The sequence below is a fragment of the Scyliorhinus torazame genome, chromosome 15, assembly GCF_047496885.1.
Source record: "Scyliorhinus torazame isolate Kashiwa2021f chromosome 15, sScyTor2.1, whole genome shotgun sequence".
Lineage (NCBI taxonomy): Eukaryota > Metazoa > Chordata > Chondrichthyes > Carcharhiniformes > Scyliorhinidae > Scyliorhinus > Scyliorhinus torazame.
The window spans coordinates 126334601-126349071 of NC_092721.1; the positions used below are offsets into that span (position 1 = coordinate 126334601).

The following is a 14471-nucleotide window of genomic DNA, read 5'->3' on the forward strand; positions in this document are numbered from 1 at the left end:
GCGATACAGGGCGTCGAGTACGCCGATTTCAAGCTTTACGTCCTCCCCCCATCTCTGCGCCCCGCTGCTACTAGGTTTAGACTTTCAATGCAACCTCCGAAGCCTGACCTTAAAGTTCAAGGGACTCCTGCCCCCTCTCACCGTCTGCAGCCTCACGACCCTGAAGGTCGCCCCTCCCTCGCTCTTCGCGAACCTCACCCCAGACTGTAAGCCCGTCGCCACCCGGAGCAGACGGTACAGTGCTCAAGACAAGGCCTTCAGCAGGTCAGAGGTCCAGCGGCTCCTAAAGGAAGGGATCATTGAGGCCGGTAACAGCCCCTGGAGAGCACAAGTGGTGGTCGTCAGGACCGGGGAGAAGAACCGGATGGTAGTTGATTACAGTCAGACGATCAACCGGTACACGCAGCTCGATGCGTACCTTCTCCCCCGCATATCTGACATGGTCAATCAGATTGCGCATTACCGAGTCTTTTCCACAGTAGACTTGAAGTCTGCGTACCGCCAGCTCCCTATCCGCCCAGAGGACCGACAATACACTGCATTTGAGGCAGATGGCCGCCTCTTCCATTTCCTCAGGGTTCCCTTCGGCGTCACTAATGGGGTTTCGGTCTTCCAATGAACGATGGACCGAATGGTCGACCAGTACGGGCTGTGGGCCACGTTCCCGTACTTGGATAATGTCACCATCTGCGGCCGTGACCTGCAGGACCACGACGCCAACCTTAGAAAATTCCTCTGCATCGCCCGACTCCTTAACTTGACGTACAATAAGGAGAAATGTGTTTTCCGCACAACCCGGCTAGCCATCCTTGGCAACGTTGTGGAAAACGAAGTCCTAGGGCCCGACCCCGACCGCATGCGCCCCTCCTGCAGCTCCCCTTTCCCCACTGCCCCAAGGCCCTGAAGAGATGCGTGGGGTTCTTTTCTTACTATGCCCAGTGGGTCCCCAATTACGCGGACAAGGCCCGCCCACTTATTAAGTCCACTACTTTTCCCCTGACGGCTGAGGCCCGCCTGGCCTTCAACCGTATCAGAACCGACATTGCCAAGGCCATGATGCACGCTGTGGACAAATCCATCCCGTTCCAAGTGGAGAGCGATGCGTCAGACTTTGCCTTGGCAGCCACTCTTAACCAGGCAGGGAGGCCTGTCGCCTTTTTTTCGTGTACCCTCCAAGCCTCTGAGATTCGACACTCCTCTGTCGAAAAGGAGGCGCAAGCCATTGTAGAAGCTGTGCGACACTGGAGGCATTCCCTGGCCGGCAGGAGATTCACTCTCTTCACAGACCAACGGTCGATTGCCTTCATGTTTAACAACCCCCAGCGGGCCAAAATTAAGAACGACAAGACTTTGCGGTGAAGGATCGAGCTCTCCACCTATAACTACGAGATCTTGTATCATCCTGGGAAGCTCAATGAGCCCCCAGATGCCCTGCCCGCGGTATCTGCGCCAACACGCAAGCAGACCGATTACGGGCTATCCACAATGACCTCTGTCATCCGGCTTCTCCATTTCGTCAAGGCCCGCAACCTGCCCTACTCCACTGAGGAGGTCAGGGCCATGACCAGGGACTGCCAAATCTGCGCAGAATGCAAACCGCACTTCTATCGGCCAGACAAGGCCCACCTGGTGGAGGCTTCCGCCCCTTCGAACGCCTCAGCATGGATTTCAAAGGGCCCCTCCCCTCCACTGTCCGTAACGTGTACTTTCTCAACGTTGTTGATGAGTACTCACGTTTTCCCTTTGCCATCCCATGCCTTGACATGACCTCTGCCACAGTCATCAAGGCCCTGCGCAGCATCTTCACCCTGTTCGGTTTCCCTACCTACATACATAGTGATCGGGGCGCCTCTTTTATGAGTGATGAGCTGCGTCAGTACCTGCTCAGTAAGGTGCATCGCCTCGAGCAGGACTACCAGCTACAACCCCCGGGGAAACGGGCAGGTGGAGAGGGAGAGGGAGGTCTGGAAGGCCGTCCTTCTGGCCCTACGATCTAGAAGTCTCCCGCTGGCAGGAGGTCCTCCCCGATGCGCTCCACTCCATCTGGTCACTCTTGTGTACTGCAACTAATGAGACCCCTCACGACCGGCTATTTGTCTTTCCCAGGACGTCGATCTCCAGGGTCTCGCTTCCGTCCTGGCTAACAACACCTGGGCCTGTCCTCCTCTGGAAACACGTGAGGAGCCATAAGGCCGACCCCCTGGTGAGAGGGTCCAGCTCCTCCATGCAAACCCTCAGTATGCCTACGTGGCATACCGCGACGGACGGCAGGACACAGTCTCCCTCCAGGACGTGGCTCCCGCGGGTACCCCCGCGCCCACCACCACTGCGCCCCTTCCATCTACCTCCCCATCTACACCAATATCCTTCCCTGGGTCCCTTAGCTCCGCCCCTGCGCCATCGACCTGTCCGGGGCCCTGTTGTGAGGATGACATGGTCTCGACACCTGGGCCCACACCGCAGCCGGGGCTGCGGCGTTCGCAGCGGACGATACAGGCTCCTGTGAGACTTAACCTATGAGCCCGCTTCACCCCCGCCGGACTTTTTCTTCTTAACAGGGGTTGAACCACGTATGGCTATTGTATATACTCACTGTTGTTCTATTATTACTATTGTCATCGACATCCACTGTTGTATATACTTACTGTTGTTGCTGTTACTGTTGCTGTTGAATTATTGTGCTGATGCTGCTGTTGGCTCCGCCCCTCTGAGGAGGTATATAACCGGCCGATCTGAGACAGGCTCTCAGTGCGGGAGAAGCTACAGGTTGGCACACAACTGGTTGATTAAAGCCACTGTTCTTTGGCACAAACTGTCTCGACTGAATTGATGGTCATCATTACTAAAGGATGGAAACATTATTTGATTTTGCATCTGGCATTTTTAATTGCAATAGGAAGTATATCATACTTTTTTAGATGCTTTTTGTGAACATGTTCATCATGACTATTTGGCCCATCAAGTCCACACCAGCCCTCTGAAAGAACAGCCTATGTAGGCACACTCTCCCACCCTACCCCCGTTATCCCATCTAATCTTTGGACACTTAGAGGCAATTTATCATGATCAATCCTTTGGACACCTTTGGACTGTGGGAGGAAATTGGAGCACCCGGAGGTAACTCACGCAGAGATTGAGAGAACGTACAAACTCCACACAGTCACCGACTTGTGGTTGGAATTGAATCCAGGTCCCTGGCACTGCGGCAGCAGTGCTAGCAGCTGTGTCGCCCAGAGTCCAACCTTTTTATTTCAGTGGGCTAATATATTTGAAACAGCCAGCCTTGTGTGTGTTGCTTATCCTTGTTTTGTCTTTAATTGGAAGTTTAACTGTTGCATATTTTTTTTTAAATTTATACAGAACATCTGTATCAGCTAGATTTAAATACTATGTTGCAATCCAGCATTTATTCAGAACAGATTTGTTCGAAAGAACGTAATGCTCTTGTTGGTGGCTTGATTTATTTTACAAGATTTTTTATAGCTAAAGCTATAAATGATTTATTAACATTAACTGTGGGTCAACTATATACAAAACAACAGATGAGTAACAGTATTAGCATGCACAAGCAAACTCTCACTTCCAGCTCTCCTGTCCGACTGAGGTCACCTGACTCTAACATTCACTTATATACTAATGATACTCCTAGTGGTCAGTTGGTGAATTACAACACAACCATGATATCACCACAGAAAGGACCTATTAATATGTGGGGTGAGAAGTACAGTCACTTAGCAAGAAACATGCCGATAACAATGTACCACAAACAGCAATGAGGTAATTGACTCTGCTTTTGGAGGTGTTGACTGCAAAATGAATATTGGCTATGATATTGGAAGGGCTCTTCAAGTGTTCCCACAAAACCTTCTTTGTCCACACGACAGAATTTGCCTCAGTTTAACATTCCTAATGAACAGTAGCTGTGACAATGCACCAAGGTGAAATGTTTAAATCCTAGAGATAAGTGCTAATTTGGAAATTTGAGCCAAGTTGATTCTTTCATAATAGTTTTGATCTTTGTGGTAAAAGGGAAAAAATTGTCTCAAAAGATTTCTGAAGGAAACATTTTTATCCTGAATTTAGAACTTTTGATGTGTACTGGTATATAACATACACACACGTTGTAATTCTTACAATTATCTATTATTTCAGCTGTTTGGTGATGTTTGCTACCACTGTAACCGTGTGATTGAAGGAGATGGTAAGTTTTTTTTTAAATATTATTATTCTCTTTTTCACATTTTCTCCCAAATTTACACCCACCAACAATAAACAATACCCAGTAACGAATACAGTGTCAATCTCCATATCAGTAATAACGATCCCATCCTCCCGCCAAACTCCTAAACAGCAGCCCGCATGTTAACATAAACAAATAACAAAAAGGAATCAGGAATCACCCATAGTCACCACTAACACATACAATCTCCCTCCCCCCAACCCCCCCCTAATGTTCGATGTTATCCAATTCTTGAAAGTGCATAATGAATAACACCCATGAATTGTAGAACCCCTCCATCCTTCCCCTCAGTTCAAATTTGACCTTCTCAAGACTCAAGAATTCCAGCAGGTCACCCCGCCATGCCAGGGCACAGGGTGGAGAGGTTGATCTCCATCCCAACAACATCTGCCTCCGCACCCGTTTCCAACCACGATTGGTGTGACACCCTGAATATGGCCCGGGTCCAGTTTCGCGTGCACCACTTTAGAGATTACCCTAAAAAACCTCCTTCCAGTAATCCTCCAGCTTTGGACAGAACCAAAACATATAAAACATATGAACGTGGTTTGCATTGCACCCCCCCCCCCCCCAAACATCGTTCACACACATCACACATCTTCTAACCCCTCAAAGAGCAGGCTCATCCTTGCCCTTGAGGTGTGCTCTGTATAGCGCTTTCAGCTGTATCAGCCCATCCTCGTGCACGAGGTGGAGGCATTCACTCTCCGGAGCACGTCACACTAGAACCCCTCCTCCATACCCTCTCAACTCATTCTCCCACTTTGCCTTGATCCTCCAGCGGTGCCTTTCCCCAAAATAGTCCCGTACACCACCGATACTACGCCCTTCTCCAGTCCCCCTGTCAGCACCTCCTCCAGCAATGTGGAGGCTGGCTCCACCGGGAAGCTCTATCTCCTTTGTGTCAAAATCCCGAACCTGCATGTATCTAAACATTTCCCCCTGCTCCAACCCATACTTCGCTCCCAGCTTCTTCAATCCTGCGAACCGACCCCCAAGAAACAAATCTTTTAGTGTCTTCATCCCCTTCTCATCCCAGGAGAAGATAAATTTGAAAGTACTTTGATTGGAGTGTTTGTGACGGAATGTACATAACATTTACATGTAAAGGAGAAGCATCAGGAATTTCAGTGGAACAGTACCATCCAGAAACAGGAATTTCCTGATTTTAAAATGTAGCAAATAAAATAGTTTCAAACATTTTCTACATTATATTAACTATTTCTATTTATTCTTCCCAACTTTCAAACAAACCAACCAGCCTACTTTAAAAGTTTGGTAGAATTTCAGAATTCCTTATTCATGCCGTTGAATTTTGCAAACTGCTGTTAAATGTTGAAACATCAATTTTAAACCTGAATCTAATTCACCTCAAGTAAGCCAAGTGGGTAAATACAAATAAATATAATATTAGTGCTGTGATTAACTGGATATCTCAACATATGTTTCCTGTACAGTTGTATCTGCTTTGAACAAGGCCTGGTGTGTTAACTGCTTTTCCTGTTCCACTTGCAACACCAAGCTGACACTCAAGTAAGTAGTTTAAGTCCTGGTAATCCACAATGCGCTTTCAACTCATAAACTTTTAACGTGTTTAATTTCTTTCTATGTGGTTCTATACTTTCCTTGTTTCATACATTACACTGTCTGTGTTCTATCCTTTTCTGTCCACTATTCATTCTGTGAAGAGACAAATTTGTTGAAATTGATCTGAAACCAGTCTGTAAACACTGTTATGAACGATTGCCTGAAGATTTAAAACGGAGACTTGCTAAACGGGAAAGAGATGCAAAAGATAAACAGAAAAAGAAAAAACTGATGGATATCTGTCTGTAAGGAATGCCTAGTTCTTCTCTTCTGTCCTTGGTTAGTACCTTCAATTTCTGTCCGTCTTGTGTTCTAAACGACTCATTCTGTATTGTTGCATCCTTGTATTGTTTCACCTACTTCCATCAATGTATTATCATCCATCTCTGCTTCCAGCCTCTACCCATCTACTGGTTAGACCCTCCTTCACATTTTGTGAGCCAATGCTCTCCTAACCCTCCCATCTTCCACTCTTTATGCACTTGAGCTCATTCAAAACTCTGTTGGCCTGCGCATTAACTCTCATAAAGTTCTGTTCACCCGTCAACCCTGTGCTTGCGAACCTACATTAGCTCTCCTTCCATTAACACCTCAAATTTAAAATTCTCACCCTTATTTTCAAAACCCTCCATGAACTTGCCCTTTCTATCTCTGTAACTTCTTACAACCCTACACCCTTCTAGGATTTCTGCACTCCTCCAATTCTGACCTGTCACATCCCAAATTTTCAGCACTCCATCATGCCTTCAGCTGCTTCCACCACTAGCACTGGAATTCCATCCATAAACCTCTCCAATGCTCTACCCATCTCTTCTCCTTTAAGGCACACCTTTAAAATAACCTCTTTGACCAAATGTTTGGTTACTTATCCTGATATTTCTTCATGTGTCTCCATGTTGAATTTTGTCTGATAACTCGCCAATGAAGTATCTTTGTGTATATTTACCACTTTAAAGCTGATGTTTAAATGTAAGTTTTCATCAACTCAGAAATTTCAGAATATAAGATGATTATTCTACCGACTGTACCTACATTAGTTTCTGCACCATCAGTAACTATATGGTTCTTATGTATAAAAGTGTTCAAGGGCACCACGGTGGCGCAGTGGTTAGCACTGCAGCCTCACTGCACCAATGTCCCAGGTTCGATCCTGGTTCTGAGTCACTGTCTGTGTGGAGTTTGCACATTCTCCCCATGTTTGCGTGGGTTTCGCCCCCACAACCAAAACGATGTGCAGGGTAGGTGGATTGGCCACACTAAATTGTTCTTAATTGGAAAAAAAATGAATTGGGTATTCTAAATTTATATATTTTTTAAATGTGTTCCATTCTCTCAGCAAGTCAAAAGACTTTTATTATGGCAGAGGTATATTTGTAAAAAGATTACATTGTTTGTAAATTGAATTGGTAAGTCTTAAGCCATATAAAAGTCAATGCAACCGTCTCTAATTCGAGTACCTATCTTAATGATTCCTTCTTTGGCTATGCAACAATTTTTGTCTGATTACACTCCTGTGAAGTATACTTTGTAAGATCAATGTTAAAAACTCCATATAAATGCAAATTGTTTTTGACATGACACAAAAGCATTGAATGACGATGATGAAGGTAGTAATAAAGTTCAGGAGCTACATCACCGATTCGCCCCTGGACAAGACCAAACTTTTGTCCATGGTCATTTAAAAAAAAATGTATTTGATCATGGGATGTTGCCATCGCCAGCTGGCCCTGCATTTATTGTACATCACTAATTGCCCTTGAAGGGGCAGTTAACAGTCAACCACATTGCTGTGGGTCTAGAGTCACATGTAGGCATGATCAGGTAAGGATGGCAGATCCTTCCCTAAGGGACATTAGTGAACCAGGTAGGTTTTTACAACAATGCTTTCATGGTCATCAATAGAGTTTTAATTCCCAATTTTTATTGAATTCAAGTTTCGTGATCTGCCCTGATGGGATTCGAACCTGTGTCCTCAGACATTTATCCTGGATCTCAGGATTACTGGCCCAGTGACAATACCACTATACAACTCCCTCTCACATAGCTTGGGCTCTACACCAAGTACATTTCATTGGAATATTTTAGACAACACACAAAAAGCTCAACACCATCCAAAAAAGAGCAGTTCTCTTGATTTTGTACATTTATTTTCATTTTTGCCTTCATTGCATTACACAGCCGGGATTTTAAAACATGTCAAGTATTCAAAACCAAAGATAAAATGCTGCAAAATTTCAGCAGGTCTGGCAGCATCTGTAAGGAGAGAAAGAGATAACGTTTCGAGTCCAGGTGACCCTTGCTAAAAGACAGAGAAAGTGGGGAATATTTATACTGTGAAGTGAGAGAATGACCGAGGAGGCATAGACACAGAAACCAAGAGAATAGGGAGAATAAGGTGTGAAAGGCCAAACAGCAGATAAGCTAACATCAGATGGTAAACTGTGACAGATGTAGATGTGGGGGAAGGGGGCAGCAAAGGGGAGAAAAGTTAAGGGCTAAGATAGGGGGGGGTTAAATATATATAAAGAAATACTAGAAAGAAATGGTAAAAGACGGTTAAAATGAAATGGGATGAAAACAAAGGGGTCGAGGTGGGGTAGAGCTAATCATCTGAAGTTGTTGAATTCAAGTATTCAAAATACAAACTAAATCAGGTGGCTAAATAATGAAAGTTAGTCTGTTGAAGTACTGCAGATTTTTCCTTGCCATGTTCATCTCAGTAGTATTAAAGGGTTACCTTTTAACATATGAACTGACATTTCAGATATGTTACAACTATATTTGATGATTACATTTTGGTAATGGTTCTTGTTATATTCCCATTTGATTTAGATTTTAGTGCAATTTAAAACTTTTTTTCCTGGATTTGGTAGAAAATATTGAAAACTACTGCCCAAATTTATATGGTGTTCCATTCCATCTGTTATGGTTGCATTTAAAAACTAAAACTGCATGGAAAGTGTCCTTTTGACACAACATGTCCGTACGGTTTTCATTGAGTGGAAGTAAGATATTGTTCTTTTTTTTTGTTCCATAGAAACAAGTTTGTAGAGTTTGACATGAAGCCAGTTTGTAAGAAATGCTATGAGAAATTTCCTCTGGAGCTGAAAAAAAGACTGAAGAAACTGGCTGAAAGTGCAGGACGGAAATAGGAATCTACTTCAGTTTTACTGTCAATTTGTAAACTAGTTCTTCTTAATTCAAACTTTGTTGTGGGGCAAAATTCCATGCACGTGAAGTTACCACTGAAAATTAGTTTTGGAAAGAAGAAATCTAGATTTTACCTTAACCTAACAGTGACAGTTCCATTTGTTCAACTTTATATAAAAAGTATTCCCTATTTGAAAATCTTTGCCCCCTCACCTTGTGATGCCACACAAATATACCTTGGCCGACTAAACGCATAGATGACTTATTTCTTTATTGTCCTTTTGTTGCTCTCAACAGCTCCCTAGGAGTTATGCAAGAGCAGTATTGTGATTCAAACGGAAACTATTTTTTGTACATTGTACCCTCCCCCTTCCAATGGGGAAGTGCCTTATTAATGGCCTGACTGTGTGCAGTCACTTGGAGAACCTGAATCACACTACTCTTGACAGCTTGGCAGTAAGTTAACATGCTATAGCAGAGTACCATCTAAAAGTGGTGAATCGTATTTCTTTTACTCTAAAATGGTACTACTTTATTGCATTTTCAGAAATGTTTTGGTACATGCTATTAAGTCTCCATCTGCACATCTAACAAGTGAAAAGTGACAATGATTTTGTTCAAATCCATTACAACAGAGAGAATTAACATATAATCTGCTCACTCGTAGTAACCAAGAGTTTGCCAAATTATATCCGTATAAGCTTAATACTATCAAAAATGCTCTGGGTTAGAAGTATCACAACGCTTAATATTACAATATATTTTACTTAATCTGCTTCACTCCAAGCTTACACTACAGAAAATAATAAAGTCAATGCTTTTTTCTCTCCCATTGTAAATTATTATATGGAGTTAGAGTCACTTAACAAGTGATGCAAAGAAAACCAAAATTTTGTTCCACATTCCGTCACAATTCCAATGATCGGTTTATTTCAATATATATTCTAATGATATATGCATAAACCTCTACTATTTTTGTACAGTTTGTAACTGCTATAAGGTGTTGATTGTAAGCTCTGTCATTGGCAAATAAAAGTAAATTATGTAGGAAAGTTTGTTAGTTAAGTGACCAGCTTTCAAACAAAAACATAGATTATATACTTGGAGGGTCTAATTTTAAAAAGTACAATGATAAAAGTAAAACAATAGGGTGACATGGTGGCGCAGTTGTTAGCACTGCTGCCTCACGGCGCTGAGGACCTGAGTTCAATCCCGGCCCTGGGTCACTGTCCGTGTGGAGTTTGCACATTCTCCCTGTGTCTGCATGGGTCTTACCCCCACAACCCAAAAAGATGTGCAGGGTAGGTGAATTGACCACACTAAATTGCCCCTTAATTGGGGGAAAAAAAGTATTGGATACTCTAAATTTGAAAAAAAATAAGGTAAATCAACACCTAATGAGGTAAAGAAGGAGGATGTTACACCAAATGCCATATAGTGGCTTATTTATGCATTTGTCCTTGAATTCTCACCTTTCATTCATGTTTTCAATAGGAAGACACCATGACAGCTGCAGTAGTTGGTTTTGACAGAAATAGCTGTGTTTGCATGACCTATTTTTAAAATTCTGTAAATTAATTTCAGTATGTATTGCTTTTCCTAATATATTTAGCATGATAGATACTGTAATGCAACACTTAAAAAGAATATGCGCTATAATTTCCCTACATATACTTGAAAATAAAATTGATCAACTGCTACATTTATAATAATGGTTTGTGGAAAGTATAACAAATTGTTTGGAGAAAATTCTTAATTGCTAAAGAAACACTTGGATAGCCATGTCTGAAGAACATCTATGACCAGATGATGACATTCTTGCACATTACTGTTCAGCATAGATGGTACTTTACAAACCATGAGGAAAAGATGCAAGTTTTTGTAGCATTTTATCAAGTTTAATTTAATGTAAGTCCCCAATTCCTGGACATACTAATTGTATTTAGTAACTTTTCTATCAGTTTTGATGCAGTTGAGCATATTTCTTAATTCTTGTAATAAATGCTGGTGCTAAGTATTGAGATGAGGTAAAATCTGAAAACAAGTTCATCTCAAATGTCAGTTCTGTAATTACCCACTTGTATGTTCTAGTGAAGTAGTTATATAGTGAAGTAATGTCTACATCAATACTTCAATTTCTTGAGAACTAATGATATTTTTTACAGCACAGTGTTTTGGGAAACACATAGTGAATTTGTGTTATTTTATCATTAAAGAATGTATTTTCCCCTGTATATCACACCTATACAGTACTCCAGTATTATGTAATAAAATTTACATATCATGAAATATCCCACTTCGTCATATTTACAGCATCTCAGTAGTTTAATTTTCAGTGTTGCATATTAGTTATAATGCCTGCCTCAGGTATTGTCATTTTTTTACATGTATATGTTATGTTAATTTATTTCACAGGAAGGATTGAGTATTTCACCTTTCTATTATAAGTATGTCTAATTGTAATGGATGTATTTCAGAAATCTATTTACTGCTCATTCCATGCTCTTTTCACTGTTGTATCCTTGAGTGAAATTACTTTCCAGCCGTTTGGTCAAAATTTAAACAGAATTGCAGATTGGTTGAACTTGTATATTCATATAGATTTGTGCAGGTAGAAAGTGAACATTAATGGATGAAATGGTCTTCATTTTTAAGTTGTTGCTGAATTGCAGGCAGCGATGTTAAATGTTTTGTAGAGATCCATGTTAGCACCTTTTCTCTTCACTAACCTATCCTGATTTGGATGAAGGCATCAAGAATGCAGATTTCATGATCAGATTAAGATGAGATGTTGCTAACTTTTGGTTGGTTCAATTGGCTCTGTTTTATAACCTCTGCTCTCGAGTCGCCAGGTATCTTTATGATACCGCCATGAGGTTCAAGTTCAAGTAATGATCAATAACTCAATACAGCAATTAGTAAGATTCAAATCAAAGCACATTTATTATACACAGTAATCGCTACTCATGCATAAATTCTACTTCTAAGCTACTTCTACAACTAACAGGCCTATACTTAGCTTCGGACTGGCCCACCAGGTCTGGGGAACAAAAGGCCTTTTGTTCGGGTTCTGAGTCTGCGGGATTCGAAGTTGGTACGAATTGGTAGCTAGGAGCACCTATCTCGTAGCGAGCGTTGACTTAAGACTTACTGGATATCGGTGGCAGCTGCACCGGTCACTGTCAAGGGTTGGTTCGCGTTGCTGAGTGACCCGGTTAAGAAGAACGATTCGAACTTGGGGGCTTAACTTTATAGTCCCCAGGGGCTTCCCGCCTTTCGGGGCGGACCCTGTACCTGGTTCCAAGTGATTGGACTTCGTTCCAATCGCTTGGTTCGATTTCTCCAATACTGGAGCGGTTCCCTGATCGATGGGCGGTCTTGAGGTGTCCGTTAACCTTTTTTGTGTTGGCTCCTGCTGGCGCCAGGGAGTCTGGCTTGGCTTTGTTTATCCCAAATGTTTCGATTGTACCTGGGGATCGCTCATTAGTATGTAGATGGCTGCTACATTATTATGCAGATAGCTGCTTGTATCGATTCTGTCTGGGCTTTGCAGAGTTTAATACACAGTAAACTTGCACCTGCTAGTTTCTGCCTGTGTTGGCTGAATTTCCCTGCAGCCTTTGCTGTTCCCCATTTTACGTCGGGAGTTGGCCAACCCAGGTGGCTACAGAGAGAGTGAGTTAGGAGTTTAGGCAAACTGGATTATGAGCTGTCAAATACCGAGGATCCTAGGATTTCATTGTCTAATTCCTTCCTTCCTTTCCAAGAGAAACCTGATGACAGATATATACAGCCACGATACAGTAAGAGAGTGGTGCGGGTGTGGCAGGTGCATTCAGTGTTGATAAATGTATTGTGATGCTGTTTAGTTATGCTAATTCCAGGCTTGTCCCAAAAGTTTGTCCGTCATCAACAAGGCACAAGTAAGGAGTGTGATGGAATATTGTCCACTTGACTGGATGATTGTAGCTTCCACAACGACATATCTAGAAGCTCATCGACATCCAAGACAAAGCAGCTTGCTAAATTTGCAACTTCACATTTGCAAAGACCATACAGGACTTGCATTTCAATAGCAATGTTGTGTCTATGTGGTCATAGGAAAGCCATTGATACTGTATCATGACAATCGAGACCCACCACCATTGTGTGAATCAGTATCCATTGAGCTTATGAACTTGGTGACTTGCGCAGTTGAGTTCAGTCTTAACACACCATGTATGCACATAAAAGTGAATTGTCATGGGATCCCCTCAAGGCCTAATTCAACATGTTTGTTGGGATCCATGAGAAACGTGTCTTTGAATGATTTACATCTAACTTCCTACTTCTTGCATATATCCGATATGTAGATCCATGGCAGTATGTAATAATTTCCTTACATGTCTTAATGGGCTCCATCCTGTTCTGAAATTCACCTTTGAAATGGAGCTGTCAAATGATATCCCTTTCTTTGACCTATGATGGATCTCTGTGTCTATTCGGAACCCTGAATATGCGTTATTCATTCTTAGTTCCCAAATAACAGATTCAGGCTGTGCTTGTTGGCAAAGTTTCGTTGAATTTTATTTGTCAGCTATGTCTACTGGTAAACTTTGGTTACGATACAAACTTAGTTCAGATTGATTGTCTTTAGTAGTTGAGTTTTCATTCAATTACAAATCTTGGTTATTCTTCAAATCATGATGCACAGTACAAAATTACTGATTGATTTAAACAAAAGAAAGATGCCGATTTAGCAAAAGCAAGCATAGAAAATAAGTTTCAGAAAGAAGTAGATTGATTGTGGAATGGGATTTTTTTCATCCCAACAAGTGATTTTTAAGGAGATTATTATCTTAAAGTATTGCCTTCTTTTCATCCATGATTTGCTTTAACTAATTTATAATTCACTCATTTCGACCAAAGTGTCTGTCAATTTTGAGAGAGATATGTATTTAAATGTATAGGTCTGATTTTCTCATACCATTTTTCTCATACCATGCCTGAGAAAAACACATTTTCTGCTACGACTTATCACCATGGACTGGTTGTTAACATAGAAACAGAACTGGGACCTCAGCCCAGTTCTTTATAACACAATAGGGTCTTTTAGCTATTTGTCCTCGCAGTCTGCAAAATGAGAAAATCGAGAGTCTTATCTGATTAATTCCCAGCTATAGTTGAATTAATGCTTAATATGATTTTCAGTTAATTATTCTTAATGAGTTCTCAATTAAACCTTTTATCTATCTCATCTATAGCTAACTAGAAAAGCTGATTTCTATCAACCTACTAGTTGAGAAATCTGCCAGGGTATTCTGTACCATGGTATACCGCAAACCTACCTTCACTGGTCAATACACACATTGGGATTCTTATAGTTACACATGCTATAAGATTGGCCTCATTGGCACGCTTGTAAATAGGGTGCATCAAAAACATCCTGTGGGATAATGGCTCCACTGATTAGGCTGCATTTTGTGCTGTGTATTGTGCAAACTCCTGAATGGGC

At 42.0% G+C, this 14471-nt stretch overlaps 1 protein-coding gene across 8 annotated transcripts in view; it reads left to right on the forward strand.

Annotated features, from left to right (window-relative positions):
• Positions 1 to 11266, forward strand: part of LOC140391802 (LIM and senescent cell antigen-like-containing domain protein 1) — a 183141-nt gene extending 171875 nt beyond the window's left edge. For 5 of the 8 annotated variants that reach the window (XM_072476691.1, XM_072476693.1, XM_072476694.1 and 2 more), the window contains 4 exons: positions 4153 to 4201; positions 5698 to 5773; positions 5929 to 6106; positions 8865 to 11266. In XM_072476691.1, the coding sequence (XP_072332792.1) occupies positions 4153 to 4201; positions 5698 to 5773; positions 5929 to 6076 (273 nt within the window). In that variant the 3' untranslated portion in view covers positions 6077 to 6106; positions 8865 to 11266. The remainder of the gene's footprint in view (positions 1 to 4152; positions 4202 to 5697; positions 5774 to 5928; positions 6107 to 8864) is intronic. The other 3 variants (XM_072476692.1, XM_072476689.1, XM_072476695.1) reach the window with 2 other exon arrangements.
• The last annotated feature ends 3205 nt before the right edge of the window (positions 11267 to 14471 follow it).